The 13,833-nt window shown below is 31.4% G+C and overlaps 1 protein-coding gene across 8 annotated transcripts in view; it reads right to left on the bottom strand.

The window, feature by feature from the left end:
* Positions 1–13,833, bottom strand: part of LOC121121966 (tight junction protein ZO-3) — a 173,516-nt gene that overhangs the window by 117,806 nt on the left and 41,877 nt on the right. For 4 of the 8 annotated variants that reach the window (XM_040716962.2, XM_071890137.1, XM_071890128.1 and 1 more), the window contains exons 2-3: positions 8,968–9,075; positions 2,827–2,905 (exon numbers count right to left, since the gene is read on the bottom strand). In XM_040716962.2, the coding sequence (XP_040572896.1) occupies positions 2,827–2,905; positions 8,968–9,075 (187 nt within the window). Of the gene's footprint in view, positions 1–2,826; positions 2,906–8,967; positions 9,076–9,138; positions 9,185–13,833 lie in introns of those variants that run through there. The other 4 variants (XM_071890126.1, XM_071890129.1, XM_071890140.1 and 1 more) reach the window with 2 other exon arrangements.

Below are 13,833 nucleotides of genomic sequence, written 5' to 3'. Positions count from 1 at the left end.
CAATTCAAGATTAACAATAGTTCCAAGAAAAAAAAAATATATATATATATCAACAAAAATGTAACAGTTCTTAAATTTAAAGAAAACAGTATGTAAATATAATGATTATGTATTTGTGACAAAATGGTAACGATAAACTATCACTAAAAACACACTATTTAAGCATTCGTATATGAAAAAATGTTAATTTATATAATTTTGAACATAAATAAAGACATAATAAAAAGTTTCAAAAAAAAAACAACTGTCAATATAATTCCTTTAAGAATCAAAATAGTTATTTTTCAAACTCATAATTATTGAATAATAGTTAATATATCACACTCCACTAGAAATTCCATATCATACCAATTTTTAGGAAAAAAATTCAAAATGATAACTAATTATACTAAATATTATACTCGAGTTTTTGTAATATATACGCTTGGTTTTTAATATGTAGTAATTAAATGGAATCGAATATATATCTAAGAACTTATTGTAAATGATTCATGATAGGTTACAAATTCACATATAAAAATGTGAATGAAATTGAAAAAGGACATGTTTCATTTTTTTTTTAGGTCAAAATATTAACCTCGTGACCATATGTGTAAAAACTCATTTTGTTTACTTATACAAATAAATAAAACAAAAAGATAAAACAATGATCTATTAAATGGTTATTAAAGTAGATTGATATCATCAAAAACATTCAAAATACAGCCATTTAAAAATAGGGTAGATGGCGTCTAGGACAAAACTTTAGAATCCTCTAAATCCCAAATTGGAGTGGAAAAAAAGACTAAAATTTTGGATTTTTGAGTTTTTTACTAATATTAAAATATATGACAAATTTGAAAGAAATCGAAGGTGGTGCTCTGAAAAATGTTCTCTTTTTGATTGATTTCACTTGGAATGACTCTTCTATAAAATTAAAACAATGAATGTTACTTTGTATTAGGTTTAGCAATGACCAAGTGTAGCTCAAGGTCAGCCAGGTAGCCCTCCAGAGACTAAAGGTACTACTTGGCTCAGGACGTCATTAATTAAATTAATATTAATTTGCTGTAGAGGAGAGAACGCCTAAGCTTTGAGTATGCCGGTGTGAATATGATCATAGAATGGTTGGTAATTAAAATAACAAATTTGATTAAATAAAGTGCAATGGGACGTACAAATTGTAACTTATGCAGTCTGTTTATACCTGTTACAACCTGTACAGACATTGCAACTTAGAGAAAAATACTTTATACAATACATAGCGGATGTGCAACTAGTGATTTTTATAGTTAAAGGGAACTTAAAGGTATGTAAAACGTCTGCCAGATTTCATTAATATGAGCCCATTGTTATTCTTTGATCAAAAGAAACTTACGTTTTACATACATACAGAAATACATTAAAATATACTTTGGTTTAGTAATATAGATTATTACTTTATTACATATTTTGAAAAAAAAATAACGACGAAAATAGGTGGGAATTCCTAATTCAGAGCAAGATGTTAACACCTATATAAAAACCTCGTGTTTCTTTTTCTAAACTCAATGTTGTCATTTTTCTCTACACTTTGCCCATTCCTAATGATGAGTCACTCCAACTGTATTATTTATAATACGTATTTTTCTTACTTTTTATATTAACATACACAACCATTAACGGTATACAAAAAGATAAGTGAAACTTCCATATGCAAATCTAAAGACGATTATCATAAATAATCTTTGCAAAGAATTAAGGATAGACAATGGATATCATGTATGCATTTTCAGAATAAAGAGATTATTAAACCTGTATTACATATGTATCAACATAAATAAAGACATTCACTAATGCTTGAAGAAGTAAAAAAACACGCTTCCACTCACTTAATTCATTTGTAAGAACTTGTACAGACAACAACTATCAAAATTGATTTATTACAATTCAGATGGCGTGTAAGTTTGTACAACAGAAAAAGTATTAAGAGCTCAATTCTTCAAAATGAATGGAAGCATGTCGAAAAGGAGTTATCTATAGATAGCTAAAGGAACGATGAATCTAATCGATAATAGGGGGTTTGTCCTAAAGTAAGATATATGTAGATAAAAAATATGATTTTGCTATCAGGGTTGTCCACAGTGTAATATTTATACATATATATTTTAATTTTTTTTCAAAAATTCACTACTATTAAAAAAAAAAAAAAAAAAAAAAAAAAATTTTTAGAAACATTTCAGCAAAACAGAGTTATTTTTTTAGGGAAATTAAGTTTTTGAAAAAAAAAAAAATTGAAAAATTAAATAAAATTTCAAATATTAAATTTTTTGAAAAAAAAAAAAAATTGAAAAATTAAATTAAATTTCTAAAACTGAACTGGACCGAATAAATAAGAATCGACACAAAACGACATATTAAATAATTACAAAGTAATTTTCTTATTTATTTATATTACTTTTTAAAGCAAATTAATATCGTTATATTTTTGGTAACTAGAGAAGTAATATTGCTACAAAATACCGTGTTACTACCCAATATTGATAATAGTAGCGATAAGAGTAATGTATGTATTAAATGAAGTTTGAAAAAAAAAAAAATATATCATTTTTTTGTGTCGATAGAAAAAAAAAAAGAAAAAAGTATGAAAAGTAATTAGTTCTTAAAATAGTCTTTAAAAAATAAAATTAAAGCCATATAGATAAGCAAAAATACATTAGAGTCCCTCCAGAAGTGAATTGTATTTAAGTACATTTCATAAATGATAATACAACATAGTTTATAAAATTTTCCGTTAGATGTCAGTCTACAAATTTAATTATTGTCATAGAGCGCTCTCTATTAGTAAAAAAAGGAAGTAGTTCCTACCGATATTTCCTTGAGAGACTCACTACAGAACTCTCACGACTGTGGCAGCTCCTAATACTTTGAGACTCGGGCGTTGAATCTAAAATTAGATAAAAAAAAGAAGAGGATTCAGATTAAAGAAGAAATTAGATTAAAATTAATAATACAATGATCAATGAATATGGTATTTCTTCTACATTTAATGACATATATAATATACATAAGGGAATAAGGTTGTGACACCACCTATATTTCATTCTATACAACTACTGAATGATGTGTGTTAAATCCATATTATATTTCACGAATGAAGCAATATTTATTAAAACATGGGAACAAAAATGAATAACATATTTGGAGGAAACTTTATATTTGATTTCAAATCAACATATTGAGTATATTTTGTACAAACCTCGTCTTCATGTCACGTTAGTATGATTGATTTTGGGCATTTTGAGGGCCTAAATATCCAAGTTTTATTGGAATAATAACCCTTTTTCATTAACATAAAAGAAAAAAGTGAACTATTGCTTTGTTTTTGGATGTCAAAATGGGATCAGTCAATAAAATGACTTAAACCTTATTGTTTATTAAAAATATATTACTTTGACACATTGCTTTATTATATATCAGACCATAATATGTATTAAACATATGTTATTTCATCGTTATACAATCATATTTTCATAGTATAGGCAATAAATTAACTATTTCAATACAAAAATAAGTTATTTTCTCCTTAATAACACTTTTCTCGTTCCTAATTGGCCTATTGAACAATTGGATATTAAAATCGAAACAAGAAATAAAAGGACTTACACCTGACTGACTGACTATAAAGTTTTTATCCCTCTATTGCCTAGGTTTATTATTTTAGGTATTGGGGGACAAAGTAATTTCGTATTTTTCGCTTTAATTCAATTCTTTATAAGAAGTGTTACCATCGTCCAATTTAATCCAAGTATGCCCCGTTCTGTTTGATAACTTGTTCCCAAATAGATTCCAACTTCATCATGCCCTTCCCGTAGAACCCCTTGTCCCTATTGGCAAGAAACTCAGACAATCCAGACTGTCGAACTTCCCATCAGAGCTCCCAGAGGTTCTAGCGCGTCATCAAAAATGTGGACGCCCTGGTGTAGTCTTGATCATGCATAGTTGTCTCCTATTCAGCAACGCTGGTCGCTTATGTTCGATTGCCAGCTACAAACGGTCGAGTTGATCACAGTTGAGGGCAGAATAAAGAAGGAAAAAAATCTCTTGAACCACTGTGCTGCAACGCGAATCGAAAGAGTATCAGGCCCGTAAACATTACAAATTTTATTGGTTGCTTTCGACGCGTTTTCCCCTTTCAAGTAGAAAAAATGTAAAATATGGCAAATTTCTTCCTTTGAGACCTCCATACTCGACGTACGATAATTCACGGCTGAATACTGTCAAAAAAACCGTATACATTCACACCTCTACAACGCCTTATCGCATAATCCGATGTTACCAATAATGAACAAGATATACTTAATTAAAAAAAAAGAAATACGAAATTACTTTTTCCCCAACCTAATATAAAAATATGTTATTACATCGTTATACAATCTTATTTCCATATTGTAGAAAATAAATTACCTTGTAAAGTGGAAAGAATAAGATATTTTACCCTAATTAGTAATTATAATGATTTTCTTGTTCCTAATGGATCAAAATAATAATAATCATTGCATAAATCTTCCCATTTTTAGCGATCCTTAGTAAATACTACTTTGAAATGTCCTTTTAATTATAACAAAAATATCGACAATAAGGCCCCAAAATAGCGTTTCCTTCAATTATAACGCAATTTATGACTTCAATAAAAATGTTCTATATATTGTACATTCATATAATAGATAAAATGGATAACTACATAGTATAGTTAAATATAACCTGATATGGATAAATATTTAGCCATCATAGTACAGACCAAACAGGACATTATATATATTTTAATATAGACATGTTGTTCAACAAGTATCATAATGTTAATGTTATGTAAGGTGAGAATATGCTGTAATAAAGATATCCACAAATGAATCTTAACAAGAACCAAACTCATGAACCATGACCCAATTAAGTATACTTTAGAGTGTCCCCAAAAAATAAAGTAAGTTCTTTACTATGTAATAATGACTTTTTTACTAATATCTTGTTGAATTTCTACTAAACAGGAACCGTTGTTTAGGAAGGTCACGGTTGTTTCTTCCGTTTCACACCTAACTCCTTAATACAAATTTGCCTTTTTAGTATAAGAAAACTAATAAAAAAACACCCCGCGTCATTGTTGAAGCTCAAGTCAGTACGGGTTATCCGTGTTGTAGAGCAGTTATTCTTAACTGGGGATCTGCATGGCTATCAAGAAATGGTTATACTTAAAAAAAAGTACAACCTAAAAGAATCCAAGACGACCCAAATATTTGGGCATAATTAGATGCTCCCCCCCCACCACCAAATAAGATGAGCTACTACATCTATGATGCATTGACACATGATATGCGTCTGAACAATTTGCTTAACAAAACTTTGCATATTATAGATAATCTTCAAACCTCAACAACTATCCATTTCAAAAAGAAGAGGTTCTGTGATTTTAAAATATGTCTATATATGGAATAAAAATACTATGATAAAAAAACATTTTTGAAGAATGAAAAATAACTAACAAGGCATTTTCTCGCACCCAAACAACATAAATTTTAAATCACAAAACCTCTTTATTTTGGCATAATTAATTGTTGAGGTTTGAAGATTATAATATATAAAGAACTTAGAAATAAATAACGATTACACAAATAATATATGAGGTAACCCATCTTTGCGCCTAGGGCCTCCGCAGTGATGAACATGGTGGTAAGTAGTTTATTTTCATTTTTTTTTTGCATTTGTGTAGTTTTTGTATTTGCCATTTGAAATATTTTAATGGGCCAACGAACCTATTTCGTGAAAAATGGTTTTACAAAAAAAAAACAAAAAAAAAACTATTAAATACATATTAAGGCCAAATCTAATTTTTGGCTTTTCAGTAAATATATATATAAAAAAAGGTTTGGTTTTTGAAAAAAAAAAAAAGTATCCACAGCAAAATTTGATAGAAAGACTTATTTAAAAAAGTAAGAACGAGTAGTGGGCTGCACTTTAACATTAAGCTGGTCTCAATGCAGCTATGGCTACAGTGTAGTTGATTCGGAGATCAAATATGGGAAAGAAATCAAATTTCTTTTATTTCTAAATATGTCTTGGTACACCCTATTGCACATGCCTGTATGTAAGTAGTGAGGTAAAAGTGTACCATTTTAAGAGGAAAGAGAGAGATTAATTACCTTATTTGTTGCATGAATGGGGCGCATGATTTGTTGGCAGCATGAAGCAACAACAATGAAGAATTTATAAAAAAAGGATCGTTATTTTAGTGGTTATTTTAGTCCGACAAACAATCCAATTTTTCTTACATATACGTTCCTATATTATTCATTATACTTTGTGTGGGAACAAAGGCATGTTTTCGTGTTGATTAATTATAATATATTGAGTTGTAGGTAAAGAGATGACAAGACAGTTCAAATACTGATTCTATGTAGTGTAATGTCGATCATTATTTATTCAATCTAGTACAGAATTAGGACTGATATATTGGTCCAAAGACTGTCGATCATTCGGACTTGTCCTTGGAATGTTATATAAAAATATCGATGGTTTTTTAAGTTAAAAAAAAAACCATTGACGTCATGAAGGATCGATTTTAACTTCTTTAAGGACTGAAAAGTAGGACTGGACTGTAACGCGGTCTTAAATAAGGACCAACACAGCACTAGTTCAAGGTCCTTTTTCCTTTCTCAAGGTCTTTTTTGTGCCCGTCCTTATTTAGGACTGAAGACTGCAGTCCCGTCCAGTTCAGTCTCGTCCCGGTCCAGTTCAGTACTGCATATCAGCTCTAAAAACATAAACTTCGGTTCTTGATAGTTTCTTCGTTGTTTAATCGGTTCTAGTAATGAAAATCCTAAGCCTGAACTGAACCGAATAAATAAGGAACGACAAAACATTAATTCTAGGCCATTTTGCAGTATATATTTTATCCACTCGGGAGATTTCGCCGCCACATGACAAATCGTTGCATTGTTATACTTTTACGTAAAGAGTTTTAACTTCACCTTTAGTTTTTACTGTTGAAACATTCGTTTCTTTCTATTGATCGAGTTTCTTACATTCCTTCAAGCATCAACTAAGATCTTTTTGTAATTGCAACTTGAAGGTAGCTTTTTTATTTTCCAAAACTAAAAGTGATATAAGTTGTTAAATAGACGTTGCACCCTGTCCACCCCTATTTAAGGTCAACATATAAATATATTTTACATGGATCACCCTATCAAGTTTTATGAGACCTTCCGACTCTCCTAGTTCGTATAAATACGGACGTATAATAGGTATTATAGTAGACAAATTCCAAGAAAAAGGAAGACAGAACACAACAGATTTATATATTGAAAAACAAAACAAAAGGCACACATGTTTTTTTCAGGTTTTTTGTTATATAAAAGGACGCATAATAATAGATATTAGGATGTGCTTCACAGACATGCAATCTTTACAATTAGGTAGTACACAATACTGAGTAGCTTCTTACTAAGATAATAAGAAGTACAAAAACAAGAACCCAAGACGATACAAATGGAATGTCAAGAATGCTTGAAAGATAGATAAGAAGACATTACATATAATAACTCAAATCAAATCGATCTACTAAAGAATATTTGAGACGACATACTAGGGCTTCTCTCTCGGTATCCCATTTTTTAGGTGTTGTATACCTAGGGCAAATCCTAGATTTAATTATTTTATAATACCGGATATAAAAACTAAATACGGTTCTTTTTTTCATCTATCTATTTTAAATGAACATGAAAGGATCATTTAATAAGAGTCATTCAAAAAATAGAAACTGCGCACCGGATACAATCATTGAAAATATATTTTACTCAATGTAACCCCCATTGGCTTCAATAACGAACTCAATTTGGGTCCTGAACCATGCGCAGTTCCAGGAAATTAGAATCCGATTTAAACTCTTGTATTTCAGGACGATGAACTCGATCAGGGATTTCTTGCTGGTATGAGGATCTCTGATGACCTTTGACTCACTGTACCTATAGACAAAATTATCTGTCAGATTCAGGTCAGGAAGCTATGATATCAAATATCCTGGAACACACAGTCGTAGCAGTGTTCCTGGACCCAATTCTAAGTTGTTCCAGGGCCTTCATCAATTGTGCAACCCTTTTCCAGTAGATCCCTGTCATCTTTGAGACCTCCACATTGCTTATATTCATATCCTTGTTCACCAAAATCATATCAACAGAGTACCTGCACAGATTAATATCAGATCACAGTAATATTGCACATTTTCGTCATCCTATGTCCCAGAAAGATACGGTAATCTTGAGCGTCAGATTGCGTTGTTACATCCTCTATAAGTTTTATTTAGTTATATATAATTCATGAAGTAAATTTTGAACGAAGGCTTAGCCTGGTAGCGCTGGTAGTTACTGAATTACTTCCGGGCTATTCACACCATACTATCTTCTTTTTTTTGACTCAAACTGTTATTAAGGATCATTTCATTCTTGAGGAGAGAGCCTCTATGTATTGAGTTACTACATGTGAGTGTGATCACATTGAGTAACACTGGAGGATTTCTTGGGATCATTTTAAATTTAAAAGCAAAATATGTCCGTTTGAGGACGCCTCATCCCTCCAGGCAATATCAGGCACTACTGTTTGTGATTAATAAGAGAACCAACATATTGCAGTTCACAACATATATTTAAAAAAAATCCCTAATGGAATATACATTTTTTTTTATAAAGGGAGTTGCATGGAATCTAGTTATGTGGGGATTTAGTGTTACCCGCGTTATATTTTACTACCCCACCAAAAATTAACTTAGTATTTAAGTTTTTTTTGGTAGGGAGTTGAATCAGGTGACAGGATTTCAAAACAAAACAAAAGGGTACATCAACTAAATGAGGAGCATTAGAATGGAGGACATTATTTAGAAAGGGAATGATCCCCACAAACACAAGGCTACAAACACCACAAACATAAACACACACAAGAATGAATAGGTACATGAATGCTTACAAATAGAGGCAGCTCGTCGTTGACGGTCATAGTCGAGGCTACTGTTACACTTCCTAATTTGCCCATAAGTACGGTAGTTATCACTTCGATTGAGTAAACTCATACGGACTGAAAATATACATATAATATAAGATTACAAATATTAATATAAAGATAGTATACACAAGTTACATGGATATAGAGATTTGTCAATTGTACACATAGAACTATATCTGAAATGAATGATACCCTGAAGGTGTGTGGGAAAGAGAGAGAGAGATAAAAAGGACAGAACACCTGTCATTTATTAAACTTGTACAGATATGATTACGTTGAATAAAGAATTCTCTAATTGATGTAAATACTAGGGATGAGACTCGTTCCAAGACCGAACTTTTACCCACGGCTTGGTCTAACTTGATTCTTCCAATAACGCTATTTTGGGCTTGTTAAAAAAAATAAAACGAAAATCAACCTTGTGCCCCTCACAATTTGAAGAATAGTTGCACCGTCATAATGTTTCTTTAGATCAACTACAATCAGCTGTGACAAGGGGGGGGGGAGACGGAAATAAACAAGGGCATTGCTCAGAATGACTCCGATTTGGGTCCTCAAGTCCAACAAAGATTTACAATTATAACTCCACAACAGATCCCCTAGGTTATTATTATCTGTCTTTTATGGCCCCAAAAGAATGTTCAAGCAGGTTTTGAATATAATTGAATGTAGTAGGACAGGAAGTTCATTACTCAAGAGTTAAATAATAATGAATATTAAAAGAAAAATCCCTCTTCAGATTTGCAATTCCAATCAAACTGGCCAGCTTAAAAATACAGACAAGCTACATCACTATATAAAACGAACCTGTGCCGATGTTCAGCATTTTGAAAGACAACTAACGTCATCAACAATTAATCCGGATCGAACTTCGTTAGTGGGGCAAACTAAATCATATTTGTCTTAAGATTTCCAGACCGACGGAGACCCTCCACTACAATACCAGTGATGTACACAGTGCCGTACTCGCGGTTTTGTTATTGGGGGGAAGGGGCTTCTTTTGAGTGAACATGGATTACAACCATTATTAGATCCATGAATAAATACTATTTCCGCAAAAATTATTGCAAGCCCAGGCCTTCTTCTCTCCAATGGGGGAAAAAGCTCCGGATTTTAAAAGATTCTCCAAAATAATAATAATAAATTTAGAACAGCAGAGTTTAAGGAGGATTTCAAGATATAATCTGGAATCAGAATTCACATTGGAATTTAACTCGAAGAATGCTCTGATATTCCAGATAGGAAAACGGTATGTTACAAAAAAAGTCCGTTCGATGGGAGGGCTTGCATGTGGATTCTGAAATGAATTACAGGCCTGAGCCCGAAAACTAGAAGAAATCAGCAGAGTGGTCCTGCCTACAAAAATCCTCAGAGTTCTGACTTTTCAACCTGTACTTACATAATTCAAAAGCTCTTAAAAAAGCGAACTAGCACATCACTAGTTAAATACATTTTTATTAATAGTTCAAAAGTCAATGTGTTCATAGCCGTTATTGCTATTAGTTAAGTGGATTTACTTATTCATCATAACCAAATAGAACATTCATCTCTTTGTATTTATAAATATCTTCCTATTTTTATCCTACTCCATTAAATGTCGATCAACTGATATACAGCTGCCTTACTTAGAAACCAACAAAAACAACAACACAATATCGATATATCGATAGGAGATTAGTAACATTATATCCAACATTTTTTTAGGGGGGATATTCTTTTAAAATAAATTTTCTGTTCTTCTTTGTAGAATATTATATATGTACGTATTAGTGATGTTACAGATTTTCAACTTGTGGTTCTAGGTCGATGAGTGTAATTTTCTCTAAAAGTTTCCGGTTCCTTGATTAGGCTAGTTATCCTTGTTATTGGCGAGTTAGGCGGTCATTTAGGGCAGCAAAAAAATCTTCATCAATCAATCTTTTAATTTCTGTTCTTATTTTTCGGGTACTAACTAATTTTATCAAGTGAAATACGTTTCAAAAAAGTACAATAAAACATTTTTTCCCCCTTTCTAATTACTTACATAGCGTGCTTGCTGATGTAAAATTATACTAATACCTACTCACATATACCAACAGGGTTGTTTAAGATGTAAAAAAAAAAGTTCTTGCATATATGCAACAAAAACATTAAAGGGTTGAGTAATTAGTTATTTTTTTCCTACCTTTAAGAAGGTAAATGTTATATAATTTGTCTTCTAAAAATAGGCTGTTTAGTTGGTTCTTTCTTGTTTGAAGTAAGACGGCACCACATAAGATGAAGGATGACACTTCAATCTTCTTGGTTGGTCAGTACAAATTCATAATTCACGAACTGGTACTTTAATTTATTTTGAAAAGTGGGTAAAATGTTTTCCTTAGTATAACATAGCGGTTCGTACATGACACTTATGACATCACTAGTACATGTACAAAAAAATGTTGGAAAAAAAGTTTTTGTTCGAGAAAATCTCTTGTTTCTTTAAGTAAGAACCGTTTTTTTTCACACTCTTTAATTCCCCAAGTGTTGTATTTCAAGGACATCATTCTAGGTACAAAAAAAATATATATATAGGTCAAATTGGCTGCAATGAACAACACATTTAGATTGTTCAAGAACCTAGAGTCGTATATTGAAAGTGTACGATATCCCTATGATTTTTTTTTCTTCTCAAAACAAACTTTAGCCCTAACTAAAACAAGGCGGAACAAACTTTTCCCTTTCATAATAGATGTAATAATAATAGAGTAATGTTTGTACTTAGCAGGATTCATAGCTGAAAGTAATATATTATATTAAAAAAACTGTTTCTTGAGGTTGGCAACATGAGCAAGGTTTTATTTTATTTTTTTATTTTCTGATGCATTTATCTTTATTCATCGATTCTTGAGGAGATAACATACAAGTAGTGAATAATTACGTGTGAGTATACTAATGAAAAACGTTAAGTAACAATGAAGAGTTATAAGTGGAAGTCCTTGTTGGACTTGGAGTAGAATTGAGGATCGACGTTCTAGAATTCCTTCCTATATCATTTCTAGATAATGAGTGGGATTTCTACTACAATTAAAATCGCGCTTTTTTAAACCATATTCAGACCTATATAAAATATGACTTAGAAAGCCGGAACAGATTTTCTATTTGGCAATCTGAACATAATTTTTATTTTTCAAAGCGGCTATCAAAAATTATTTAATTCTTGAGGTAGAAACATCCAATTATACAGTAATGTAATGGAGATTAGCAATGAGGGGTTTCTTGGAAGTTATAAGTCCTTGTTAGTCCTAAGGAACGAATTATACTGTCTAATAATGAAAACAGAGATATTTTTTGCAGGGTATGTGCAAAGATTTTTCGTCTTCATAAACCATTTACATTTACTTGTAAAAATCCCAAGGAGCGATAGGAACGGTCCTAAGATTGAATTGGACCGAATAAATTATGACCGACTCTACACTATAATGATAAAGTTGTCTCTGAAATTAAAAATCCTTTTCAGAATCAGCGTAACCTAATTTTAGTACTGTGGCTAGGTAAGTGGAACACAAATTCAAATTTTTCGCAAATTTGATTAACGCTTACCTCTAATACAATTGCAATTTCTAAAGACGTATGAAGAAAACAGTTTCTGTTTTGCTACATTTGAAAAATATGTATTTAAATAACATATTTCTATGAACAATGAAAGATTATTGTGTTTAATAATTTTTTTTGTTCTTCTAGTTACCGCAGTACCAAAATGAGGTTCCGCTGATTCTGATAATGTTGGAGCAACTGCTCCTGAACACTAGTTACCATGTTAATTTCCCATCTTTTTTAGCATACTGACAATGCTGAGGATTTACAACACTATACATTAGCCTTCATGGAGCAAATTAATACTATATCCATAATTGAAAGGTGGTAAAAATCCACGAATGAAACACATAGATTAGTTATTCCTATTATACAATACCATAAAATTCTTTAGAATAAGATACGAATTAAAAACATAACAAAAAAACTTGCATGTCTTAAAACATTCAAGTTAAATATTATTTTGTTGTTTTTGACGATACATAAAAAACAAAATACTTTATTTCTTGATGTAACTTATATATTAAACCACAGAGTGTCTAAAAAGAAAAAAGAACATTAGTGTTCATATATTTTATGTATACGTAGTATATAAATTGGGAAGGAGGTCTTTTAAGAAGACATAGAAAGGGTACAAAGCTATATATGTATGTATTTTAAATAACAAAGCCATTTAACATATTTTAAGATAAATTTACTGCAAAGGAACATCTTTATGTATAAACAAAGCCAATCAAACTACGGCCCATAGCTGCCAAACATTCTTTTGAGAACAACTTGGCCAAGTCAATAGCTGAATTTGCAAAAAAAGAAGCCCTTAGACCGATTTATAAGGTAGTCAAAGCAGTTGGGGGAGGTCAAAAAGGTCTGAAGAGAGGCCATTTTTGACTCCAAGGCATCAACAATTACGGAGGTACGTCTTTTTAATTAACTTTTCGCCAGAGGCAAAGCCCGAACCTCAACCGTGGGACCAGAGCATCTAGAGGTAAGTTGAGCCCACCAAAGCTCCATTGCCGACCTACAGTCTTTGATGAATAAGGAGTGGAAGAAGATCTGCGTCAGCTACATCTCACAATTATATACAGCCTTTTTGCCCTACTTTGAAGCTCTCATTGCTACCAATGGCTGCCAAGCTACCAAATAATGTTCCCGTATATGTATATGGTGACAGTAAATTTAAAGCCTTAATTATAGATTATCTGTTTGTCACACATAAAACCCATTTCTAGAGCTTTCTATAGAGGCGCGACACTTTTCATTAGCTCTAAATATATG

Source organism: Lepeophtheirus salmonis, chromosome 7, assembly GCF_016086655.4.
Source record: "Lepeophtheirus salmonis chromosome 7, UVic_Lsal_1.4, whole genome shotgun sequence".
Taxonomy (NCBI): Eukaryota; Metazoa; Arthropoda; class Copepoda; order Siphonostomatoida; family Caligidae; genus Lepeophtheirus; species Lepeophtheirus salmonis.
The sequence above is the reverse complement of the archived record's forward strand: the minus strand, read 5'-3'. Positions and strand labels throughout refer to the sequence as shown.